General features: G+C 39.7%; 1 protein-coding gene across 1 annotated transcript in view; it reads right to left on the bottom strand.

Annotated features, from left to right (window-relative positions):
- Positions 1-2507: 2507 nt before the first annotated feature.
- Positions 2508-25550, bottom strand: part of HSH2D (hematopoietic SH2 domain containing) — a 37875-nt gene continuing 14832 nt past the window's right edge. The window contains exons 2-6 of the mRNA XM_082242634.1: positions 22552-22688; positions 12186-12275; positions 8972-9137; positions 4488-4757; positions 2508-3079 (exon numbers count right to left, since the gene is read on the bottom strand). Of these exons, the coding sequence (XP_082098760.1) occupies positions 2699-3079; positions 4488-4757; positions 8972-9137; positions 12186-12275; positions 22552-22655 (1011 nt within the window). The 5' untranslated portion in view covers positions 22656-22688 and the 3' untranslated portion in view covers positions 2508-2698. The remainder of the gene's footprint in view (positions 3080-4487; positions 4758-8971; positions 9138-12185; positions 12276-22551; positions 22689-25550) is intronic.

Raw genomic sequence — 25550 nt, 5'->3', positions numbered from 1 at the left:
GAACTGCCAGGGGTGCGGATGCGGGAACACGCTGTATATTCGCAGCGTTCCCACATCGCACAAATGTGAACTGGCACTGAACCACTTTGAATAATCCTGGAAATCTAAAATTCTAATGGTTTCATTATCTAAACAATTTGTAACACAACTGCTATAAAAAAAAATAAATAAACATTCTTGGCTTTCCTTTAAAGTTGCCAAGCCATGAAAAAATAAGTTGGAGGAGTAGAGTCTACGTAGCTCCCTTAGCTAAGTAAAGTCAAGCCACCTGTACATATGATCACCTGTGTTTTGGAGAAAATCAATGCTCATCTGGGAAAAAGCCATAGACCAAAAATAACTTAGACACCACACGTTAAGCCAGGGATCATCAGCCAGGGTCATGAAAGTGTCTAAAGTGTCTACACATGTATGAACATTCCTTGCACGGACTGTAAACGGCTTAATTGGACAAGAGTTCTCTAATGCAGGCAGGCACCTTAAAGAGGAACTCCAGTCTTCCCCCAAAATATTAAAGTACAAATACTGCAGCTGCTGCCTTTAATATAAGGACACTTATCTGTCCAAGGATCCAACGCTGTCCTCCCCCCAAACTGATTCTTCAATGGGCTTTGGGTCCAGATGCTGGCATCCTAACTAAGGGAAACCTTGTGGCTTCACAGCTGGCTTCCAACTGCGGGAGCTGCGCTGTGCTTTGTGAATGGTCCAGCAGTCCTAGGAGGCTGCGGGGGGAGGGGGGGAGGCAAACTTTCAATTGGATCCCCATGGCGATCTGACTAGAAGTAGGAGCGGGTACCTGTCAAAACCAAGTACCTTCTCACCCCCAAAAAATGCCAATTGTTAAAGAGATGGAAGGGCTGGGGAGGAGGAGGCAAACAAGCCGAACTTCCCCTTTTGGGTGAAGTTCTGCTTTAAGTAAAATGTGTAAAAACATGCTGCTTCTCAGGAAATGCTTAGCTTGTGTGGACAAACATGGCATTAGCAATTTTGGTATTATTTGAGACTGAATTGGGAATTAGGTTTTACAGAAAATATAAATGTAATGTGACTAGTTAACCAGCTATTGAAGGTCAACTTTAAAGGCATGGTAAACCTTCCTACCTTCACCTGGTGTTTTTCATCTACATACGATATGCATTGATCATGTAGTTGCATGGTGTCATTTGTTGTTTCTAGCAGTTTCAGTGTTGAAACATGAGGCATGCAGCATGGCGCTGCACAGGTTAATGGATAGCCTCTATGTGTTGTGTGAAAATGGACACTTCCTTTAAAGAAACTATATATCCCACAATCCCTGTGTGTCTCAGTCTAGTGCCCATGCAGTTGGGAGCAACACATTAATTTGATCAGACATAGACACAAGCAGGCAGAACAGTCATATACACAAACAGAGCTCACTCGTGCAGTGTATCATCACATTAGCACTTCTACATGTGTGATGCAACACAGAAGGGTGGCAATGCATGCATTAAATGCTGTGTGACCCACAACAGGAAGTTGTCCTCTCCCCTTGGGTCATTGGAACCAGGAGATAAGATCAGCCATGAACTACAAACTGCGGCCACAACATGTCAGTCCATCATTACAAGGTAAGGCAAACAACACAGAGAATATAACTACATGAAGAGGATTCCCACATCCACCATAAATGTGTGGATGGGGGAATTAGTTCCGTTATTTTTGTTCAGCCCGCTGATCGAAAAAAAAAAAAAAAAACAGAATTATATATGGTCAGCCTAAAGTAGAACTATAGGCAAAACTTTTTTTTTCATTTTGGATAGAGCAAAACAGGGTTATAACCCTTGTCAGATTTTTTTCCGCCATTTGTGTCCCATTGCTGAGATTTCCATTCACTTCCTGTCCCATAACCAAACAGGAAGTGAGAGGAAATCCCTGCTAATAAAGGGAATTCCTTGGGGTCCCCCAAGTCACCAGAACTAGTGTCCACATTGGAAGATTTCCCCTCTATTACTTTTCTGGGAAAAACCCAACATTTGGGATTTTCTTTTTTTTTTCACTTTTAATGAAAATGGTAAAAAGGACAAATAGAGAGGATGAATCTCCATAATGGGGGCACAGACAGCAATAAAACCTGACAAGCATTGTATTTGCTCTGCATTCTATCCAAAACTAAAAAAAAAGTATCAGTTATACTTTAAGCCATTTTATCCCACTTTGCTCCCCCTCCCAGAAGTGCCTCATCAGCCTTCCAGCTTTCTCATCTCTAATGTAACATTGAACAGATGATCTGCGAGGAGTAGAAGTGTAAGTTGAACTGCTGAGAGAAAGACTTGAACTTCAATGTTTCTACTGTAATCTTTAAGAACAAATTAATCCACAGTGGCAGCAGTTTCATAGGTCAATGATTACTTTAAAGCTCATTTACTGTTTTTAGGAATTTGTAAATACTTGAATGCCTATGCAGAATGGTCATAGTCACAGGTAAAAGCATGTAAAATTGAATTTTTAAAATTATGTAATACAACAATGTTTGCATTATTGCCTCAATTTTTCCTAAACAAGGTTTCGCACTTTTTTCCTCAAAGCCTCTAAATATGACCTATGTTTGGCTTTTGGCCATTCCTGATCTGCATCTCATATGATATAGAGCAGCAGGCAATCACCCTTTTGAATCCTTCACGCATGTCTCCTGCACAGCAGGGATGCATTGTCAGTTTTTCAACTTAGCAAGTTTGATTTAACAAAAGCCAGGTGCGAATGGGGGTGGTGGCTTGTACTCCTCTGGCAACTTTGAGTTTTTATTTTTTGGTTGTATTGTTGGCTTTCCATCCTTCTGCCCTGTTTGTCCAAAGCGTTCAAAATTTTCCTTCACACCTCTCAAGTGTGTTGCCATAGCATTTTCCATTTTCCTGAAATCTTGAACTATTTCCCCTTCCGTCATCAAAGATACAGCTTTGGTCATGGCATTCCGACAAGCGTTCAATGGTTTCACTGGCGCCTGTCCTTGCTTCTCTTCTTTTTTAATCTGACAATTTGTGTTATGAGCTGCAGTGGGGTCTGATGAATCCAAACTGTATGACTTTGTCATAGGTGGAAGATTATTTGGTGACACAATGCCCTGAAAAAGAGAATTTGTACAGTTCTGTTAAAATGTACATAGTTTAGTGTTCCAATATTGACATTTGTTTTTCTGTATACCGTATTTATCCATGTTTACCATGCAGGCTATGCACTTTACAATCTGTTTGTACAATCTCCATATAATTCCATTTAGACCCACTCCTGTGACCCATTTTAAGCATGTCGGCTGACGTCACAGAGCTGGTCTAGGCTCGGGCAAGATGTTGGGATTTGCCCACATGCCTGGTCTGGCACCTGTCTCAGCCTCTCAGTGAGCCGTTGAGAGCCTGAGCTGGCCGCTCCCGCCCCCTCCACAGCCCAGCACTTCAATGGGAGCCCTGAGAACCGAGCGATCTGTGGTGTTTGTTAGAGCGGGAACAGATTATTAGAGTGGGGGAACAGATGCAGCATCCACTTGGGGAAGCATGATTCAGAAAAAAACCCAACCCCATACTTTTCTTTTAATCCCTTTGACCCTCATAATGATAAAAAGATGAGGCTTCCATATCTTCCAGATTTTGGATTTTAATGCTATGTCCTTATTAGGTAGTGGTAGTTAGTCACATTTAACTGGCCTTGTTCTGTAGTGTTGAAGATGTTTCCACATGCCTCCAAGTAGCTTCTTCATTTCTAATGAATGTCAGGTACATACTCCAATATTTATAGTCACATCAGTAACTCAGTTACTTTTACCCAAAGCCTGGTGCACACTAGCAGTTTTTTTTCTTTCAACCCAGCGGGCTTAACAAAAAAAACAGAGGAACTCGAGAGGAGCTTGAGAGGATCTCGCTATACTAACAATGGTATTACAACGATCTCCCACTGATGCCACTGCACTTGAGAAAAGAGCGCGCACGCTGTGTGAGGTTCCTGCGCATGCTCTAAAAAATGCTTTGTGCGATTGGCTGCTGGACCTGTTGACGCCACGCTAGGCTTCCCTGCTTGTCAGCGCCAGAGGAACGGAGGAATGGAGCAGTACCCTGAAGCCGCCGGCCATCCTGCCACATGGAGCTTCGGCTCCCCACGCTTCTTCCTCATGTACGACCACCTTGGAGCCACAACATCTAGGAGTGGACCCCAGTGTTCCTGCAGACCACTATACAGATTTGCTTTTTTGATACTGTTTTAAATGTGAGCAGTTTTCTTGCGTGTTCTGACCAGGGGACTGCCCCATGGCCAGAACACACCAGTCAGTGCTCGCAGCCATTGGCTGCCAGCGCTGATGGGATTCCAATTGGATGCTGGTTTTTTACATATACAAACACATAAAGAATATTTTTCGTTTAAATAATTTTTTACATATTACTAAACACATATAAACTAAAAACATGTTAGTTATGGATCACACCCAGCAACAACTGTATCGTATTTCTAACATCCTATGTATGTATGTGTGAAAGACTTACACCATTGTTGAACATCATGGGTTCTGTCGGCAGTGCTGGATAAAGTCTATTTCCTGGCAGATTTGGAGGTTGGTTACATGAACTTGTGCTTTCAGTACTAGTTGGAGAAGCTTGACGCCTTCGGGGTGGTACGGGGGGACAGGCTGGCTGTACTGTTGCTCCAGAGGCTGTTAAAGAATTAGTCGAAGCCTTTGATGGCATGGGAAATGATGCTGCAAATGTTTTTCTATGCTTAAAAAGGTCATCATAGTCTGTAGTTGCATTTGATTTCTATAATAGAACAGGTAAAAAAAAAAAAAAAAGCTAAATTTAACAATGTTTCAAGCCATTTAAATATGCTTAATCCTTTGCAAAAAAAAAATGCCTTAGATTTGCATCTAGCACACTATTTCAACATTTTGAAGTCTGAAAAAGGGTACAGTACGTAAAAAATAACAACAAAGTCAGGCTTTCTTACAAATGGTTGTATGCTGAGACCAAATAAGATATGGCTATATAATTGAAACATTTATCCTTCCCATGTTCAGATCTAGATCTAATGAAGTGCGTTAGCAGAGGTGTTCTCAACCCATTGGTACCTACCAACTGTAAAGTGTGTGTGTGTGTGTGTGTGTGTGTGTGTGTGTGTGTGTGTGTGTCAGGGCATTCCTGAAGGCCTTTCGGTGTGTGCTTTAGGGCCTGTCCTCATAATGTCCAATCATCCCAAGTTTAGAGAGAGTGTCCCTCTTTTGGAACTGGGCCCCAACTCTTTTCTTCTCATTTGTGCCTCTTTTTTGTCTAAAGTATAGACCTCTATAAAAAATGTGGTATTTAACTACCAAAGCGTTATCCTACACTAAACCTTTCATCCAACCTCTAAATTATTGCATTCGTTATAAAAAAAAAAAAGCAGGATGATTTATGAATGTTTTCTACAAATAGGTGAACAGTATGTAGAATGTATTGTATGTGTTGCCATGGGCGTCTGCAGACGTGGGGGGTCATCATTTTTAGATCATCCATGTTCTGCCCCTTTTCACTCCTATAGATTCCCCTTTAGAGCAGGCCAGGCCAGGGTCCCCCATAGATCCCCTTTAGAGCAGGGTCCCCATAGATCCCCCTTTAGTCTTACCTTTTTACCTATATTCTCCATGCTACCAGGTTTTCCTGCACCACCAGGTACTCCAGGCACTCCCTGCAAAGCATATGCTGTATATATATATATATATGACCCCCTTTAGAGCAGACCATGATCCCCATATATCCCCTTTAGGGCAGGTCAGGGTCCCCATAGATCCCCCTTTAGAGCAGGCCAGGCCAGGGTCCTCCATAGATCCCCTTTAGAGCAGGTTCCCTATATATCCCCCTTTAGAGCAGGCAGGCCAGGGTCCCCCTTTATAGCAGGGAGTCCATAGATTACCCTCTTAGAGCAGGCCAGGAAATTTCCAGGGGGGGGGCACTTGCCCCCCCTTGTCCCCACTTGCGAACGCCCATGTGTGTTGCGAATCTTACAAACTTGCCCACATTTCATGCAGGATGCTGTAGTGAGTTGGTGGATAGCATCATCAAATAATCATAGGACAAAAAAAAAAGCTTCACCAGCACACCTTGGGACAGAGTTGGTAATCTGGTCTTTTTTTGCACATTAAGCAAAAGGCATCACAAACCAACATTATGGTACCTCGCAGGACCCATTTTCCAAGGTAAACCGAGGCACTAACATTAGGCATTGGGCTTAAATAGTACCAACAATAACACACATACACACACAAAAGTTTAAAGTAGAACTATAGCCAAAACTTCTTTTTCACTTTGGATAGAGTAAAGGAGGGTTATAACTCCTGTCAGGTCTTTTTTCACCATCTGTTTCACATTGCAGAGATTTCCCTTCACTTTCTGTCCCATAACCAACTAATATGGAGTTTGCATGTTCTCCCTGTGCTTGCAAGGGTTACTCTGATGAAAGTATGTATAAAAAAAATGGTCAAAAATGTAATCAAAAATGATAAAAAATGAAAAAAAAAAGTTTTAAAAAATTGAATACAGAATTTTACTGTCACAAGTCAGTGTTCCTGATCACCGCCAAAGTCATATGATGATGTTATACTGCACTGGTGACAGTATGTAACAAAATTACAACTTAAAAAAACTCACCTGCCTTTTACTAAATGCCTCAGACTATCTGCTTTCCAAAAAAGGGTCATTTGGGGGGTATTAGTATTGTCCTGGCATTTTAGGCGCTATAATTTTCACACAAACCAATTAATATACACTTATTGGGATTTTTTTTGTTTACCAAAGACATGTAGTAGAATGCATTTTGGTCTGAATTTATAGCGAAGTTTGATTTTATTGGATATGTTTTATGACAGAAAGTAGATAATAATGTTTTTTTTTTTTTTTTTGAAAATGTTTATTTTGTTTTGTTTCTATCGTAAAAAATAAAAAAAACCCAATGGTGATCAAATACCATTAAAAGAAAGCTCTATCTGTGTGAAAAAAAGTATAAAAAATGAATTTGCATACAGCATTACATGACTGACTGCCAGTTAAAGTAGCACAGTGCTAAATAGCAAAAAATGTCCTGGTCATGAAGGGGGTAAAACCTTACGAAAGTGGTTGAGGCAATCAAATTTAAATGGTTATGTAGCTTTAACCCCCTTAGCGGTATCCCTGAGCGTGACTCTGGGTGGATTTTTCCTGCTACTATCGGTATCCCCGAGTCACGCTCGGGGTAGATGTACAGAGCGTGCAGCGGTGTCCCTTACCTTCTCCTGGCAATCCAGCAATGATCTCCCATTGCTGTGATCGCCAGCCGAGATCCCCGCCGCTCGTCCGTCGGTATGAGGACTTCCTGGTTCCGTTCCCTGCAGCAGCAATGCTGCATGGGAGCAGAACTGGGAGGGAAATTCAAACGTTGCACAAAACACAAACACATAACATTTATATTATATATATATATATACATATATATATATATATATATATATATATATATATATATATATATATATATGTGTGTATATATATATATATATATATATAATATATAACACATGAATTATAATCTAATTAATAATATAATTTTATTATATTATATATATATATATATATATATATATATATATATATATATATATATATATTATATATTATATTATATAATAAAATTATATTATTGATTAGATTATAATTCATGCGTTTGTGTTTCAAATTTATCACATCTGGGATGTCTACTAGAGTCTTGTTTTGGTCAGGTTTAAGTCAGTAATTACTAAGAATTGTAGGCCTATAATACATAACGCCAAATTTCCATGCAAAAAATTGTACTGCTTTTGGTACAGAATTCCTGACATAATCATACCGCCAGGGAGGTTAAACCATTGTATGAAATTATAGAGATTTTTGAAGCTGCTTCAAACTCATTTATGGTGCTGCAATGACAAGATCTCTGTACTTAAATCCCATTTGCAATGTAGAAATAGTGAAACACCGCTAAAGGCGTGTCTTCACCTGTCCCACCTCCACTGCACACTAATGGGCGCTGGCCCTGTTCGTAGCAGAAGTCTTAGTATGAAGAAAAATCCAGTTGGCCGCACTTCCATAAAGTCACCTTTATTGAAACATAGTCCACATAGAAAGTCCACAATGTACAAACAAGGATAATATAGCCCACCAGCTAACGCATTACACGCCAACTTAGGTGCTTAATCATAGCTCAAATACATTTGTACATTGCGGACTGTCTATGTGGATTAATATTCAATAAAGGTGATTTTATGGAAGTGTGGTCAAACAGATTTTTCTTCATACTATAAATTCAATCTCCACTCCCCTCCGGTAATCTCTGTGTGGGTGCTCTGCCTAATAGTTTCCCTATAGTTTGCAACTAGATAAAATTCTATAGCAAAGTAGGGCAGAGCTGGGGACTGCAGCAGACAGAGAAAGGGTATTGGAAGCCAATCGGTACTTGAGTCCAGCTCCATTCGCCGACAAGTTAAATGTGGGGTTTGGGTGGACAAACCCTTTTATGTGACTTTGTCACTAACCGAAAAAAACTAATAAGAAGTACCCTACAAAAGAACACTGTTTATACTCACTAATTCTTCTCCCATTTCTGGAACCTTCAAAAGCTACAGACAGTTACGAGTCAAAAGCTTCGTCCCACACTGTAAGCTGTGGATCCTCCTGCTGGATCCTATATCATTACTATGTCCTGTAGTGACTTAGGCACAAGGAAAATAGGCAACAGGCAATAGTAAACACAGCACATGATAGGGAACATATACATCTGACAATCTAGGAAGTGTCATTTGCTGAAGATTCTGGCAGAGGCCAAAGCTCTTGAAGAACCCATAAACGGGCACTAGGATAGATGAGTATGATCAGTGTTCTTTTGGCTACAGAGTCACTTTAAATACTACTACCATCCAGCAACATTTGAAAGCTTGTTTCTAGTCTATGTTAAACTTAAACAAAAAGGTTAAGGTGACTTTGAAACATACCTGACCGCATGGAAGTGTTAAAATTTCATTATATGGATGCAAAGGAATTTGTGTATGACATTTTACTAGGTCCTCCAATGTCATGTGGATTTTTGAATCACCTGCAATAACACACTGCTGATCCTTCAAAATATCAACCATAAAATGTCTGTAGCGATCCAGTGTCCTGCAAAATCCAAGGAAAAATTACTATGAGAGGATATACAGTACATGGATAACTGTCTGGATAACTGAAATATTTTAAAAAGTTAGTGTTACTAAACGCAGAACCTGCATTACCCATATCTGGTCTTCCACAGTACACAGAACATGGAAATGCAATAGTTTAGTAAATCTAAACTACTAAATACTTTTTCTCATCAGCAGTATATAGCAGTCGTGTGACTTGTATCAGTATCTGCTTAAACTTATAGGAGTTTTCATTCTCCTCTGATCCTCTGTCTGGACAGTGCTGATTGGCCCTGTGCTGATCACATGCACTCTCCCAAGAAAAAATAAGTCTCTAGCAATACACACCGAACTGAGCATGTGCAGCATGACTCCAAATGCTCTGTTCTATCATGAGATGGGTTAGAGTCAGTTAACCACTTAAGCCCTAGCCGCCGCAGATGTACTGCGGCAGGCTGGCGCTCCCATGCAAAAGCCCGTACATGTACGGTGCTCGTCTGGGAGGAGCTAGGGGGCGATCCCGCGCCACCGGAGGCGCGCCCCCGCTCATCAGCGGGGAAGCTAGTGCGTGTGGCTGGCGGCTCCGATGGCCGCCGGTCACTCGCAATCTCCTGCCGCTGACAGAGAAGGACAGACGGCTGATGTAAACACAGCCGTCCGTACTTCTCCTTGAAGTCATCACAGCTGTCATTTGATCCTGCTATATAGGATCACATGTCTCTGTGATGACTTCACAAGCCACGCCCCCCACAGTTAGAATCACGCCCCTAGGGTCACATTTAACCCCTTGATCACCCACAGGGCTAACCCTTTCCGTGCCAGTGTCATTATTACAGTAACAGTGCATATTTTTAGCATTGATTACTGTAGTAATTTCACTGGTCCCCCCAAAAGTGTCAAAAATGTTAGTTGGGGGTCCGATCTGTCCGCTGCAATGTCGCAGTCCTGCAAAAAATCGCAGATCGCCGCCATTACTAGTAAAAAAAAACAAAAAACGATAAAAATAACACCGTAGTTAGTAAACGCAATAACTTTTGCGCAAACTAATCAAAATAAGCTTATTGTGATTTTTTTTTACCAAAAATATGTAGCAGAAAACAAATTGGCCTAAAATGTTAAAAAAAATAGATTTTTACATTTTTTTGGAGAATTTCATATAAAAAAATTTGAAAAATATTGTTATTTTGTTATTTTTTCAAAATTGTCGCTCTTTTTTTGTTTATAGCACAAAAAATAAAAATCGCACAGGTGATAAAATACCACCAAAAGAAAGCTCTGTTTGTGGGGAAAAAAGAATGTCAATTTAGTTTGGGTACAGCGTCACACGACCGCTCAATCGTCCATTAAAATCATACAGTGCCAAATCGCAAAATAGGGCCTGGTCAATGAGCAGCCAAATCCTCCAGGGCTAAAGTGGTTAAGGGGCTCTGGTTTTCAGCAAAATGGCAGCCAGCCATCATGGCTTTCAGCAAGAAGAAACAGGAGCAATGCTGGAAGCAATTTACAGCACACACTAATTTTGGCAGCATAATTATTAATGTGGAATGTATGTTCCCCGCTAAAGAACATTCTTTTTTATCATGTTGTTATGGGTAAAGTTCCACCTTAAGGTAAAAACTTTCTGCCTTTAGAACCACTTCAAGTCAAATCACAGTGAAATATGTTAACAATAAATTTAGTAAATATACATATTATTTAGCAAAAAGGAGCAGAGCAAAGGCTTTACAAAGGCAAACAAAGCAAACCAATCATATGTTTAATCAGGTATGGTCCAACAATGAGGGCCCATTTCCAATTTTGCGATGCTTTGAGGAGTATTAACATAGCCCATTCAATATGAATAAATAAATATAACAAAATGCAGCGCCAATAAATCAGTGAATATAATATGAGGACGGGCACTGTTGGTATGGTGAGGTACTTAATGACTGGGATGATATGCTGGCTCCACCCCTGCTGACGAAGTCGTTCTTTGACGTAACGTGTATGGAGGGCAGGGCCTGCGCTCGGACGCCACATTTTGGTCAGTCTCGCGGATTGGTATAGATGAGCCTGTTTTAGCCCACACTGCTGAAGTGCCTTCACTAGAGCACTAGAGGGTGTCTTCCTTGTTTTTCATATCCTTAAATATACTGTGGAGCGGTGTATCCCGGAGTAAAGAGGAGGAAGGAGAGGAGTGAAGTTTTACCTTATCTGACACCTCTAGGTGTAAAGTGTGTTTGACTCATTGGAATATATAAGTCAGACATTAAGGTGAGCTGCGTGTGAGCAAAGATTGGAGCGCACTTTATCACCTGTTTATGTGGATTGATGCACCAGCACATTAGTTGTCTACTGGCACGGCACAGAGGGAGGGACTTTTTTATATTTACAGTCTTATGACACATGCTTTATATGGACTTTTTAAATGTGTGTTTATGCACTTGATCACATGTTTTATATGAATTTTTACTTGTTTATTTAGTCAATTTTTATTTATGTATTTATCTATTTTTCATTGTATTCTAATGCACAAGAGTATATAGATTGGTATTACTCATCATTCACTAAATTGTTTTATATATATATATATATATATATATATATATATATATATATATTCACTGATTTATTGGCGCTGCATTTTGTTGTGTTGATTTGGTTCTTTTGTGTTGAGTGGAAAACACTATATGTAAGTTGCCATTGAGTTCAGTTTAGTTTATTTTATTTATTTTGGGATTGCGCTGATTTAGTTATTTATGTTAGTAATACACATTCATTATGACTGACCTGCCAATGCACAAAGATCAAAGGCAACAGATCACAAAATGCACATGATTTTGTGTTAGTGTAATACAACGCACATATGCATGCTGTATTGTTGTGCCTCTACTATACAGTGCGTTGGGCTGCGGTGCACAAAAAAATGACACTGTAAAACACCACGTGATTCAAAGTTACAAGTTGCTAATCATTCAGGACTTGTATATCAGCTTTGGATTGTTTCAGTGGATTATTAAAATGGTAATTAATTATGTAATTTCACATTAAATAATAATCAGCTTACCTGTAGGACAAGCTATATCCAATCCGACTTTCGCTTACTCTGATGAGAAAACATCCTGGTGGTTTATCCTTTAGCAAATTCTCTGCATCCCTATAATTAAAATAGATCTATTTTAATGCCGACATCTTATTTGAGAATAAAAACTGGCATCACCTGATTTCCATATTAAGATATTTCATATGAACCCATCATACATAGCTCTAAGATAGGCAGCTTCCAGTTATGCTTACTGTGTTAGTGTACAACCTTAAGACAGCCATTCACAACCTGATGATAATGCCTCTTTATTCGCTTACTTTGAGTCTGACTCATCTGGAGACAGTTTCCCAGTTCTTAGGAGTTCATAACAGTATGTATATAAAAACAAAAACCTTTGCCAAAAGGAATGCAGATAAGTATGCGAAAGGTACAGGGTGTGGTAATTCTGTCCTACTATTCATACTCATGTATTGGAAGACAGTAGGGTTGATTTACTAAAAGAATAGATCATGTCCTCTTTGTAATGTGAATGTTCACCTAAGCTGGCCATAGATGATGCGATTTTCTTTCTTGTAACCACTGACAGTGTTGGTGGAGGAATCCCTCCCGCGGAGCTATTGTGTTCTCCCGGCAGGGGGAGCTGTCCATGCTGTGAGAACCCAATGATTAATACTAGTGGCTATAGCTGCTGGCAACAACCGCATGCCAAAAATCTGACATGCTGGCTGTTGATCGATGGATCAACTTGGCTACAATCAGGCTGCCCATAGATTTGAATCTCGGCTCGTCCCTGCTAAACCAGCCGCTATTCAAACCATTTATGGCCAGCTTTTGCATTGTGAGTGATGTGAAGCTGTGTCCATTTCAGTCATCCAATCATGTGTATGCAAAAATCCTGTCTGTTATTAAAGCGGAGTTCCACCCAAAAGTGGAACTTCTGCTCTTTTGCTCCCCCCCCCCTCCGGTGCCACATGTGGCACCTTTCAGGGGGGAGGGGGGAACGGGTACCTGCTTTTGACAGGTACCCTTCCCCACTTCCGGGCCGTCCATCCCGGAAGTTTGGCCCACTCCTCCTTCCCCCGCAGCAGAGCCAATAGAAATGAATGCGCGCATGCACAGTAGGGACCCAGCCGTGAAGCCGCAAGGCTTCACTGCCGGGTTCCCTTACTGGCAATGGCGGCGGCAGCACCCGACAGCCGATGGAAACATCAGCTGCGGTGCCGACATCGCTGGACTCCAGGACAGGTAAGTGTCCTAATATTAAAAGTCAGCAGCTACAGTATGTGTAGGGGAAAGCGGATCTCCACTTTAAATTTGCCTTGCACTTTATTTACTAAACTAGTTGAACATTAACTTAGATAAGTGAACACTTTCTGCTCCTTTAGTCTAATCATGACTGTTTTTCAGAAATACTAACACTGGCAGAAAGCATATCAGTTTAAAAAAATATCAGAAACTGCCTACTGCCTACCTGAAAACTATTGAGCAGTCCTAGAAACTATGATGGAACCCTTTTTTCCAGTTGGATGATAAAGACCTCTGGCACCGAAGGAGAAGATGCCAAAGTGTGGCCCTTCCCTCCAAATTGAGACAGATAATGCTTGCATGTCTTCATAAACAATGGCTGAGCTGGTGCAGGGTGTAAAACAGATAGCTGCTGGGCACCGTACTTAGGGTTGCCACATTTGGCCTATGGCAAACTAAAATGGATTGCAGTGTTTTGGTTATAATAGTATAAATATACATAGCTATAATTTAGTTATTGTGGCATGGTAAAACTGAATCAGGTTTTCATTATTATTATGATAACCAAAAGTTGTTATTCCTTCTGGGAAATAAGGTGGCTTATAACTTAATATAAGTGCAAACATAAAGGAAAATCCTGTTCCTTTAAACCACTTCCCAGAAACTGATGTGCCTTGTAAATGGGAACAGACTACTGAACCCAGACCCACCTGTTTGCTATTGCAGGGAGATGGACTAATGCATATGAGCAACCCCATTCAAAAAAAAGAGAAAAAATAAAAACACAAGCCAGTAGCTACTACTCTAGTCCTACTCCAGCAATAATAGAAGTGCTGATCTGGACTCTGAGCCAGGACTGAAAATGAGGACGTGACTGGGGAGGCGATAACAGCCTGTATTACAGATCAGACAGTGAGTGCTACCGCTATTGATTCCTATGTGTGGATATGTAAGAGGCAACCAACTTCAGAGCATAACTCTTATTTATGATTTGTGGGAACTGGCACTGTGGGAATCAAAAAGAAGGGAATAACATTGGTGAGAGTAGAATGAAGTTCTAGACTGAGTTCTAGAATGTGTAGTAGGATAACATCCTACTCTTATTCATGATTTCTGGTAACTGGAACTGTGGGAATCAAAGAGAAGGGAATACTATTGGTGAGTGTAGAATGAAGTTCTGTTGCTTGATATCTGTCCTTGCTGGTGGTAGTAGGTTAAAGGAGCGTCCGTCATCAAAATAAGAGACCAACTTAGATAATAAGATAGTCGTTTTAATGGTTATAGCAGAGCATGCTGAAGCCCTCTAGTTCTGCTACTACCATTAAAACGAGGATCTTATTATCCAAGTTGGTCTCCTATTTTGATATCAGGCGCTCCTTTAACCTACTACCATCAGCACCTTCAGAAATGATCAATAGGCCGTACCTAAAGGCAGCAGCCCAAGCCCTGCATAGGGCCTACCGTCACCTTTCTATTCAGTCAGGCCAGACTCATTGGCAGCTAATTCCCCCAAGCTGCCCCCAACATCACCCACCCACAGACCCTCTATCGAGTTGGTCAGTCCATTGCAGTCATCAACTTTCAAGGGATATCTGTACTTTGGATTTTAGTACTGTCATTTTGCATTGATGTAGGTCAAAACAGTCCTCATGCCCTTCCATACTAACATTGTGGCTGATTTTGGCTAAAGGAAAAGAGCATTTTCACTTTACAATAGAAATTGCAACTTTGCAGGGGAATATGGAAAAAAATTCACTTTGCAAAGATTACCCAATCATATGGAATCACAAGGAAAAAAAGAAAAAACAAGATTTTTTTGCGCATGACTAGATAATGGAAGTCAGCGCAGCTGGACCTGATTCACTAAGCTAAGCAAAAGCTCCCTTACATGATGAAAATACACTTTGCAAAGTGAACAAGCATTATTTCCAATTTTGTTATTATCTCATCCATGCTGTTACCCTTCTTTATGTAGTAGATCAGGGTGTAAAACATTTATATGTTGAGGCTAAAACTGGCCATAGATGGACTGAAATTTGACTGCTTCAGAAGGGACCAGGCGAATTTTGATCCATTTCTGTTCATCAGATCAGTTTCTGTGGAACGGGAATGTTGGAAAGCTTTTGTTGATTAGTGGCTGAAGCCGCTAATCAATGTACAGTATATTGACAGTAGAGAGCCTGCTAATTTTTTTCCCTTCAGCTCTGGCTGAATGAAAAAAAAAAAGTCATGTATGGCTAGCTTTGCAATCGCAATGTGTCATGTTCTAGTCTAACCAAAAAGCATTCTATTAGCATCAATAAAATTATGTCATATCAAAGCACATTTTTGTTTTGTCTCTGTGATTCTGAGTAATATCTGATAGGGATTTATTATTACCATAAAGACAACTTAGAGGTGCATTCTTTCATGAAGACTATCGTGTCCTAAATATATCTCCTTCTCACGTGTTGAACAGGAAAAGTTAGTCATCAATACGTGTCATTCCCAAGAACAGTGAGTACAGAAAATTAAAAAAAAAAAGTAATATGATCCTGCTCTAAAAACAGTTAAGACATGTGACAGCAATTTGTTGTGCTGACATAGGTGCCAATGACAATAGTTAATGCCCAAATCGTACTCCCACAATAAGTTGGTGTGTACAATTGCCCATGTCTGGTTAGTAAGCTTTTTTTTAGTTATTCTTATGCTACTCTATAAAGATCTATAAGTATGATATCATAGTCTGCAGTCAGATTCAAAGTAACCCTGAAAATTAAAGATTTTAACATGTGCTTATGCATGAAAAGTGTGCTAACCGTTTTCTTTTTTTTTTTTTTTTTCCTTTTTTGACTAAGAAACCCGGTTTTGCCAGTTCTGCACAGCAGAAATGACAGTTAAAGGCTGAGTATCTGGCTAGGGGCAGCAAACATTTTATACATTAATACAGGGCTTTTTTTCTCAGAAAATAGGTGCAGGAACTCAATCACGACCCTCCAAACCAATTTAAATGGTGTAGTTGGATGGAGTTGGGGGGGGTGTAGTGCAGAGTTCAGGGGTGCACTACGTACATTGCGCAGAGTTCAGGGGTGCTCCTTCCCTCTGCATACCCTATCCACATCTCACTTTCACCCCTCTTCAGCTCTGACCTCTGCATGCAACCCCCCCTTCCACTGCCCCATCTTTTCCTTCCCTCCTTACAAGCTCCACCATCTTCCACATGTCTTACTTGTGTTGCTGTATTAAGCTGAAGCACCAAGCCATTTCTATTACCTCCCCATACACTGTAGGTGGCTCTGCCTCTCTCACTTGCAGGGAGATCATCCAGTTGGGGTTTTGGAGTCTGCACTGCACCCTAGGCCCCTTCATATCCCTTTTCCCCATCCTGCACTCGGTAGGAGCCGCTCAGGAGATCAGATCTGTGGGAGCCGTTGGGAGACAAGCTGTCACTGATAAACACAGAAGCTGGACGTCTTTGTTTACAAGTGTTAGTGGTGAGCAGGGAGCATAGGGCCTGAGCCAAAGGTGGTGGAACTAAGTTCCACCAAGTTCCAGCTGAAAAAAGCCCTGCATTAATACATTCATTAACCCCTCTTGCCCTTACTGGCGATACAGACATAATGTAATAGACTCGCAGACAAATAAGTCCAGTTATGGAATTTTTCAGACAGCATGTTTCAGCTTAAAGTAGAACTCCACCCAAAACATTTTTGTCTAGTTTTGGATGGATTGGGGCTGGCATAGTATCTCTGTCTGGTATTTAGTGCTGTCCTTGTTGAGAAGATTTTGCCTTACTATTTGTCCTGCTGACTATTGTCCTAAGGAGAGAAAACAGGTAAGAGTGGTGTTTGAAATGTTTGACTCCACCCACCTCAGGCCTAAACACAGATCTCTCACTGGCTTTCGATGAAGGCAAACTACTTGCACCCAGGGATCCTTTGACAAACAACTGAACGGCCATGATGGCATTACATTATTCAAAGACAAAATCTGGGACCAAAGAGCATAAACGTATAAGCAATTTTCCCTTATACGTTAAAACAACCTTAGGCAATATGCCTCCCACAAAGAAGAGTTTAAGAATACACAGATGTTCTTAGTGTAAGCAATTGGAAAGCAGCAGGAGCCATCTTAGATCCATCCTTCATAAACTGGAGTTACAAGAAAATAGAGGGTGCAACAACATATCTCCTGAAAAATTATTCTGCAACAATATTTGTTGCCTACTTTGTTAAATGTATAAGGAGGCTATCTTACAGGAAATTGGAAGGATATCTCATATTGACTTTGACGGGCATTCATCAGTGCCTCTCCAGATATGGCAAATTAAACACTTTTCTGTCAGCAATCTTTAAAACCTCCATGTAATAGGTAATAGTCTTTGCTACCATGGTGCAACTTTAAGGTGAGAGTATCCTTTTGCTGACTGGCTGAAACAATGGCAAATCCATATTTATCCGAAATTGTCAAGCTGGATCATCTGCTAGATTAGGTGGATGTCCTTTACCCCTCATCGTGGCAAGAACAACCATCAAGCACTCCAGGATATCCCTACAATCAAAGCTAGCAAATCCAAGATCCTGAACTGCCTTCCCTCTTCCACTTTCAACTGTCTCCTTTTTCTGGAATGGTGATTATGGGTTCTTCTTTAGAATACCAGTTACATTATATTGTTCATATATATCATTTTTTGGTTTTGTTTGTTACCTGTTTTCTTCATGGACCTCTGTTGTCCAAGCTTGGGTCATAGCTTCCCACCCAGCTAGTTGACCATCATGGCTACAGATATGTGCATTGTTTTAATATACTCCTGTCTACATACATACTTGCCTTTATAGGTTTATAATCTTGCAGTAGCCTAATCAAACTAATCAAGAAGCCTCATATCTACCTAAACCTTTTCACATACCTTGTGTAATACTCAGTTCTGATATTACATGTTAAACAATCCAATATTTCATCCTATGCTATTGTTATTAGTTGTATTTGAATAATGTCAATGAAACAAGACAGGAATGTCCCTAATGTCTTCCACAGTTCATCATTCTTCTTAAACAACTACTAGCCATTATCCAACTAATTCAAAATACACAATGTATTTTATTGGGCAACATAGATCACAAATTGGCAGCCTATGTGGAAGATGTTCTCTCTCTCTTACACTACCCAGAGCTATCTCTCCCAATACATTTACATGAATTGGATCAATGTGGATTACTATTCACCTTTAGAATAAATTAAACTTAGAAAACCAAAACTTTTTTTAGAAGATATTTTGAATCTCATGATTGCTCATTTTCAAGTCTCATATCTACAAACACAATTTCCATTTTAATAGAAAATCCTGTCCGTCATGTACCTTGGAGCAAACTGAGGCATCCACCCATCTATCCATCCACCCTTCCCCAGATTGCACTTTGTTTAGCTTTCTTCTCCAGTTGAACATTTGCTCCTCAGCACACCATGTCAGCTTTATACTGTATGATCACATGGATGACTTTATACAGTGCCTTGCTAAAGTATTCGGCCCGCTTGAACTTTGCAACCTTTTGCCACATTTCAGGCTTCAAACATAAAGATATAAAACTGTAATTTTTTGTGAAGAATCAACAACAAGTGGGACACAATCATGAAGTGGAATGGAATTTATTGGATATTTAAAACTTTGTTAACAAATAAAAAACTGAAAAATTGGGCGTGCAAAATTATTCAGCCCCTTTACTTTCAGTGCAGCAAACTCTCTCCAGAAGTTCAGTGAGGATCTCTGAGTGATCCAATGTTGACCTAAATGACTAATGATGATAAATAGAATCCACCTGTGTGTAATCAAGTCTCTGTATAAATGCACCTGCACTGTGATAGTCTTAGAGGTCCGTTTAAAGCGCACAGAGCATCATGAAGAACAAGGAACACGCCAGGCAGGTCCGAGATACTGTTGTGGGGAAGTTTAAAGCCTGATTTGGATACAAAAAGATTTCCTAAGCTTTAAACATCCCAATGAGCTATGTGCAAGCAATAATATTGAAATGGAAGGAGTATCAGACCACTGCAAATCTACGAAGACCTGGCCGTCCCTCTAAACTTTCAGCTCACACAAGGAGAAGACTGATCAGAGATACAGCCAAGAGGCCCATGATCACTCTGGATGAACTGCAGAGATCTACAGCTGAGGTGGGAGACTCTGTACATAGGACAACAATCAGTCGTATACTGCACAAATCAGGCCTTTGTGGAAGAGTGGCAAGAAGAAAGCCATTTCTTAAAGATATCCATAAAAAGTGTCATTTAAAGTTTGCCACAAGCCATCTGGGAGACACACCAAACATGTGGAAGAAGGTGCTCTGGTCAGATGAAACCAAAATCAAACTTTTTGGCAACAATGCAAAATGTTATGTTTGGTGTAAAAGCAAAACAGCTCATCACCCTGAACACACCATCCCCACTGTCAAGCATGGTGGTGGCAGCATCATGGTTTGGGCCTGCTTTTCTTCAGCAGGGACAGGGAAGATGGTTAAAATTGATGGGAAGTTGGATGGAGCCAAATACAGGACCATTCTGGAAGAAAACCTGATGGAGTCTGCAAAAGAACTGAGACTGGGACAGAGATTTGTCTTCCAACAAGACAATGATCAAAAACATAAAGCAAAATCTACAATGGAATGGTTCACAAATAAACATATCCAGGTGTTAGAATGGCCAAAATTGCTGTTCACAAAGGATCTCCACCCAACCTCACTGAGCTTGAGCTGTTTTGCAAGGAGGAATGGGCAAATATTTCAGTCTCTCAATGTGATAGAGACATACCCCAAGCAACTTACAGCTGTAATCGCAGCAAAATGTGGCACTACAAAGTATTAACTTAAGGGGGCTGAATAATTTTGCACGCCCAATTTTTCAGTTTTTTATTTGTTAAAAAGTTTGAAATATCCAATAAATTTCGTTCCACTTCATGATTGTGTCCCACTTGTTGTTGATTACAGTTTTATATCTTTATGTTTGAATCCTGAAATGTGGTAAAAGGTCACAAAGTTCAAGGGGGCCGAATACTTTCTCAAGGCACTGTATGCTGTAAATCTATTTCATAATAGATCATGGTGTGAAAGAGGAAATGTTTTATCTTGTTCCTTAATTTTTTCTGATCCTGTAAACCTTGACATACTGAAGCTAACATTAAATCTGCTTATATTATGCCTTCCCTGGTTCCTCCCTCACCACCTACCAAGCTGCTAATACAATTTGTAACTAAAACCTTTCTAACTTTATTACAACCATAATTTTAGGCTCAGTGATATCATCAGTAACAAGTAGCCTCTGCCTCCGACTATAACTGGCCTTTACAGCAAGGAGCACATGGAAGGGCAACGCATGCAACATGCAAGACAAAAACCAAAGAAAATTCCCAGTTCAACTCACCAACCAGTCTACTTACTAAACAAAGTATCCTATTTAACAGTTTGCGTTAAACAGGGGTTTAGTTAGCACACATTTGAAAACGCATGCGTAAGTTGTAAGGCCCCTTCACGGCACCCTGTATTACTTGCAGTCCTAACCCTTGTAAATTGATGAGTCTCCAGCAGTAGGAGCACAGTCCAGTAATCCATGTTCTTAGTCTGCTTGTCTTCAGTAAACTGTTTGGGGGCTTGCTTGTGCATCATCTTTAGAAGAGGCTTCCTTCTGGGATGACAGCCATGCAGACCAATTTGATGCAGTGTGCAGCGTATGGTCTGAGCAATGACAGGCTGACCCCCCACCCCTTAAACCCTTGCTGGCAGCACTCATACGTCTATTTCCAAAAGACAACCTCTGCATATGACGCTGAGCATGTACACTCAAATTCTTTGGTCAACCATGGAGAGGCCTGTTCTGAGTGAAACCTGTCCTGTTACACCACTGTATGGTCTTGGCCACCGTGCTGCAGCACAGTCTCAGGGTCTTGGTAATCTTCTTATAGCCTAGGCCATCTTTATGTAGAGCAACACTTCTTTTTTTCACATCCTTTAGAGAGTTCTTTGCCACGAGGTGCCATGTTGAACTTCCAGTGACCAGTATGAGAGAGTGAGAGTGATAACACCAAATTTAACACACCTGCTCCCCATTCACACCTGAGACCTTGTAACACTAATGAGTCACATGACACCGGGGAGGGAAAATGGCTAATTGGGCCCAACTTTGATATTTTCACTTAGGGGTGTACTCACTTTTGTTGCCAGCGATTTAGACATGAATGAGTTATTTTGAGGGAACAGCAAATTTACACTGCTATACAAGCTGTACACTTAATACTTTACATTGTAGCAAAGTGTAATTTCTTCAGTGTTGTCACATGGAAAGACATAATGGGGGTACTCATTTTTGTAAGATACTTTATATATATTCATCAAAATTTTATTACTGACATAAATACTTACCTGAAAATAACAGTTTTTAGCAACAGAAGTGTTTATGATATTTTAAGTATCTTTTCCTTTTGTGAAAGGGGAAGCAGGCTAAGAATTCTTTAAAAATATTGCAAAATTCTGCACTCCTTTTTGGGAAACTCTTACAGTGAGTATTACTTTTTTGTGTGATAGAGGAAAGTAGCACCACCAGCCACTAATAATTAAAAAAAAAATATATATATATATATATATATATATATATATATATATATATACATATATATACAGTATATATATATATATATATATATATATATATATATATATATATATTTTTTTTTTTTTTAATTATTAGTGGCTGGTGGTGCTACTTTCCTCTATCACACAAAAAAACCACTCTTTTTTTACCTGAGTAGCAATACTCACTGTAAGAGTTTCCCAAAAAGGAGTGCAGAATTTTGGAATATTTAAAATAATTCTTCCTGCTTCCCCTTTCATAAACGGAAAAGATAATTTAAACATCATAAACACCTCTGTTGCTAAAAGCTGTGATTTTCAGGTAAATATTTATGTCTTAGTAAAGAAATTTTGATGGCTAATAAGCTCAAATTGGGGGCAATAAAGCAAAAATAATTTGTATTGATTTTCTAATTTCTAGTTCCAAGGTTGTACTTTACAATTAGCATATGTATTTATAAACATTTACATTTACTATCCCTTTTTGAAGAAAAAAAAATTAAACATGCCCCAGGACCAGTGAATGAAAAAATTATTTAAATTCTTACTTCCTTGTGATCACGCCGTGAAACCATTCAGGGATTCCATTTTGTATAAACCATTGTGACTGTGTTTCAATAAACCATTTTACAGATGGTCTACTTTGTTCCATATTCTGCCTGGAATCCTAGGGACGCTTCAGCAACTAGAAAAACAAAACATATTTTTGACTGTAAAACGGGATTATGTCCAGGAATTCTCAAACCAAATAGTAATATTGGTGACACAAGGGCTGACCATTCTTTATTTACCTATTCTGAATATATCTCAAATTAGCTCTAAAATTACTGAAATTTTCCAGCAAGGTGACAAATGTCTTCTTCTAGTAGTTTACATAATGACAAGTACAGTACATGTGCCCTCTGTACTTCTATCAAAGATTACGCTTGTGAAGTAATCATTAGAAAATAATTATATTAATGGATATTATTCAGGAATTAAAAATTATAGTAAACTGTATGGGTTATAATATAGCCTGCTTCACATTTCTTCATTTTGCACCTCACTTTTTAGTTTGTAGTCTTTCTGTCCTTCATGCATGTTTTGAAGTAAACAACACATATATGGCTTTTACACCTTATGTACAGTATATGTATATAACCAGTACTCTATAGATAAAGCAAAAGTTGCCAACCTGAGTGTCAGTATTCTAATCTAGAATTATTGGAGGCCTTATATATTTTCAGAATAAATATTTGTTGTTTTTCTTATAGAGTTCCAGAATAGGCTGAATAAGCTTAACCGCTTGCCGACCGCCGCACGACGATTTACGTCGGCAGTCAGCCCCTCACAGGCAAAGCGACGTAGGTCTACGTCGCTAGTCTGTGAGGGTCTAGGGAGCGAGCGTGTGCCGCCAGAGGCGCGGTCACGGACCCCCCGCGCGTGTTCCCGGCGGACCCGATGTCCTCCGGGCACTCGCGATCTTCCGTTACACCGGAAGAAAGGCAGACGGCTGATGTAAACAAAGCCGCCTGTCATTCTTCCCTGTGTAAGAATGGAGATCAAACGGTTCTGCTATGTAGGACCGTTGATCTCTGTTCTTACACTAGTAGCCACAGCCAATCACAGTTAGAAACACGCCCCTAGGGACACACTTAACCCCTCCCTCTCCAATAAAGTTAACTCTTTCACTGCCAGTGTCATTTTTACAGTAACAGTGCATATGTATAGCACTGATTACTGCAGTAATGTCACTGGTAACCCCAAAAGTGTCAAAAATGTCAGTCAAGGGTCCGATCTGTCCGCCGCAATGTTGCAGTCCTGCAAAAAAAAAATCGCAGATCGCCACCATTACTCGTTAAAAAAAAAAAAATGACAAAAATCTTTCCCTTAGTTAGTAAACGCAATAATTTTTGCGCAAACCAATCAAAATACGCTTTTTTCAATTTTTTTACCAAACATAGGTAGCATAAAACAAATTGGCCTAAAATGTTAAAAAATTTTGATTTTTACATTTTTTTTTTGGGGAATTTCATATAAAAAAATGTGAAAAATATTGTTATTTTTGCTAAATTGACTCTCTTTTTTTGTTTATAGCGCATGATCAAAAAATCGCACAGGTGATCAAATACCACCAAAAGAAAGCTCTGTTTGTGGGAAAAAAAGGACGTCAAATTAGTTTAGGTACAGCGTCGCACGACCGCGCAATTGTCCGTTAAAGTCACGCAGTGCCGAATCGCAAAATAGGCCCTGGTCAGGAAGGGGGTAAAATCTTCCGGGGCTTAAGTGGTTAAGGCCCTGTTCACACCTGAGCTTTTTTCAGCTCATAAAACGCTCATCTCTGAAGTCTCAAAATGCCCAACAAGCAAAATTCTGTTCATTTCAAAGGCCCCTGTTCAAATCTGAGCGTTTTTTCACCTGAAGAAAAATGCCTAAAGCTCAAAAAAGTACATGAGCTTCTTTTTTGGCGGATTTCCAGCATTTTTGTTAGATGTCAATGGCTGGCTCGAAACACCTGCAAAAAACACCTGAAAAAACGCCTGAAAAACACCCGAAAATACATCTGGAAACGATATGCTCAGGTGTGGATGCAGCCTTAAGGTTGCAGCATGAAAACACTGAGCACCTTTGTAATGTATACTACTTTGGGGGTGTAAAATATGACTTTTGTTAACTTATGAGAAAGCCCATAGCAGTCACTAGTTGTTACGTGTTTGAAGTTTTACTGAAGTATGGTCTAAATAATGTTAACATGATTCTAAGTTTAAGGGGAGGAAAGCCTGTTGATTGTCATTACAGCTAATGACCATAAAGATATAGACTTATTATACATAGGGATGAGTGAATCCTCCTGGGTTCAGTTCCCTAACAGTTTTGTGAATCTTACTCAAGGTTCAAAGTTTGTGAACTCTGCAGCAAACCCTGTTGAAGTCTACGGGTGTAAATCTTGTTATTCAGTTCTGGAATTTGTGAGACTTATGCAATCTATTATTAAAAGGCATTGGAAGAAGCCAGGCACTGCCATTAAGGGCAACCAACAAAAAACAAAAACAGTCGGAGGAATTTATTAAAAGTGTCCACGACACTTCAATAGAATTCTGACATGCCTTCACAGGACAAATGTTGGTGCAAAAGACAGATTTGTGTACCTTTTGAAAATACAGTGGGTATAGAAAAGAATTCCCCCCCTTTAAAATATTCCCATTTTGTTGCTTTGCAGCCTGAATTGAAGACACACAGTTTTTGTTTAATCCAGCTGTATTTACTCAGTGCAATTTATAACATCCAAAAAGATATAACACCAACACGTTAGAAAAAAATAATAAAAATTCAAAAACAGAATCAGTTGGAAATGACTTTTTTAATGTAACTTACCTAAGCCAGTCATAAATACGATGCAGCAGTTTGATTAGTTTTTATTAGGTCAAATAGCTGTATGTACAAGCTGTATAATCTATCCAAGTAGTCACGTCAATTAAAGTGAAACTGAACAGTAGTTTCACTACCCTGGAGTATGTGACTCAAACAATGAGAACCTTTATCAAATAGGTATTTATCTTGATGTCCG

The sequence above is a fragment of the Pelophylax lessonae genome (genome assembly GCF_965119305.1).
Source record: "Pelophylax lessonae genome assembly, chromosome: 1".
Lineage (NCBI taxonomy): Eukaryota > Metazoa > Chordata > Amphibia > Anura > Ranidae > Pelophylax > Pelophylax lessonae.
This window is presented reverse-complemented; position numbering and strand designations above follow the sequence as displayed.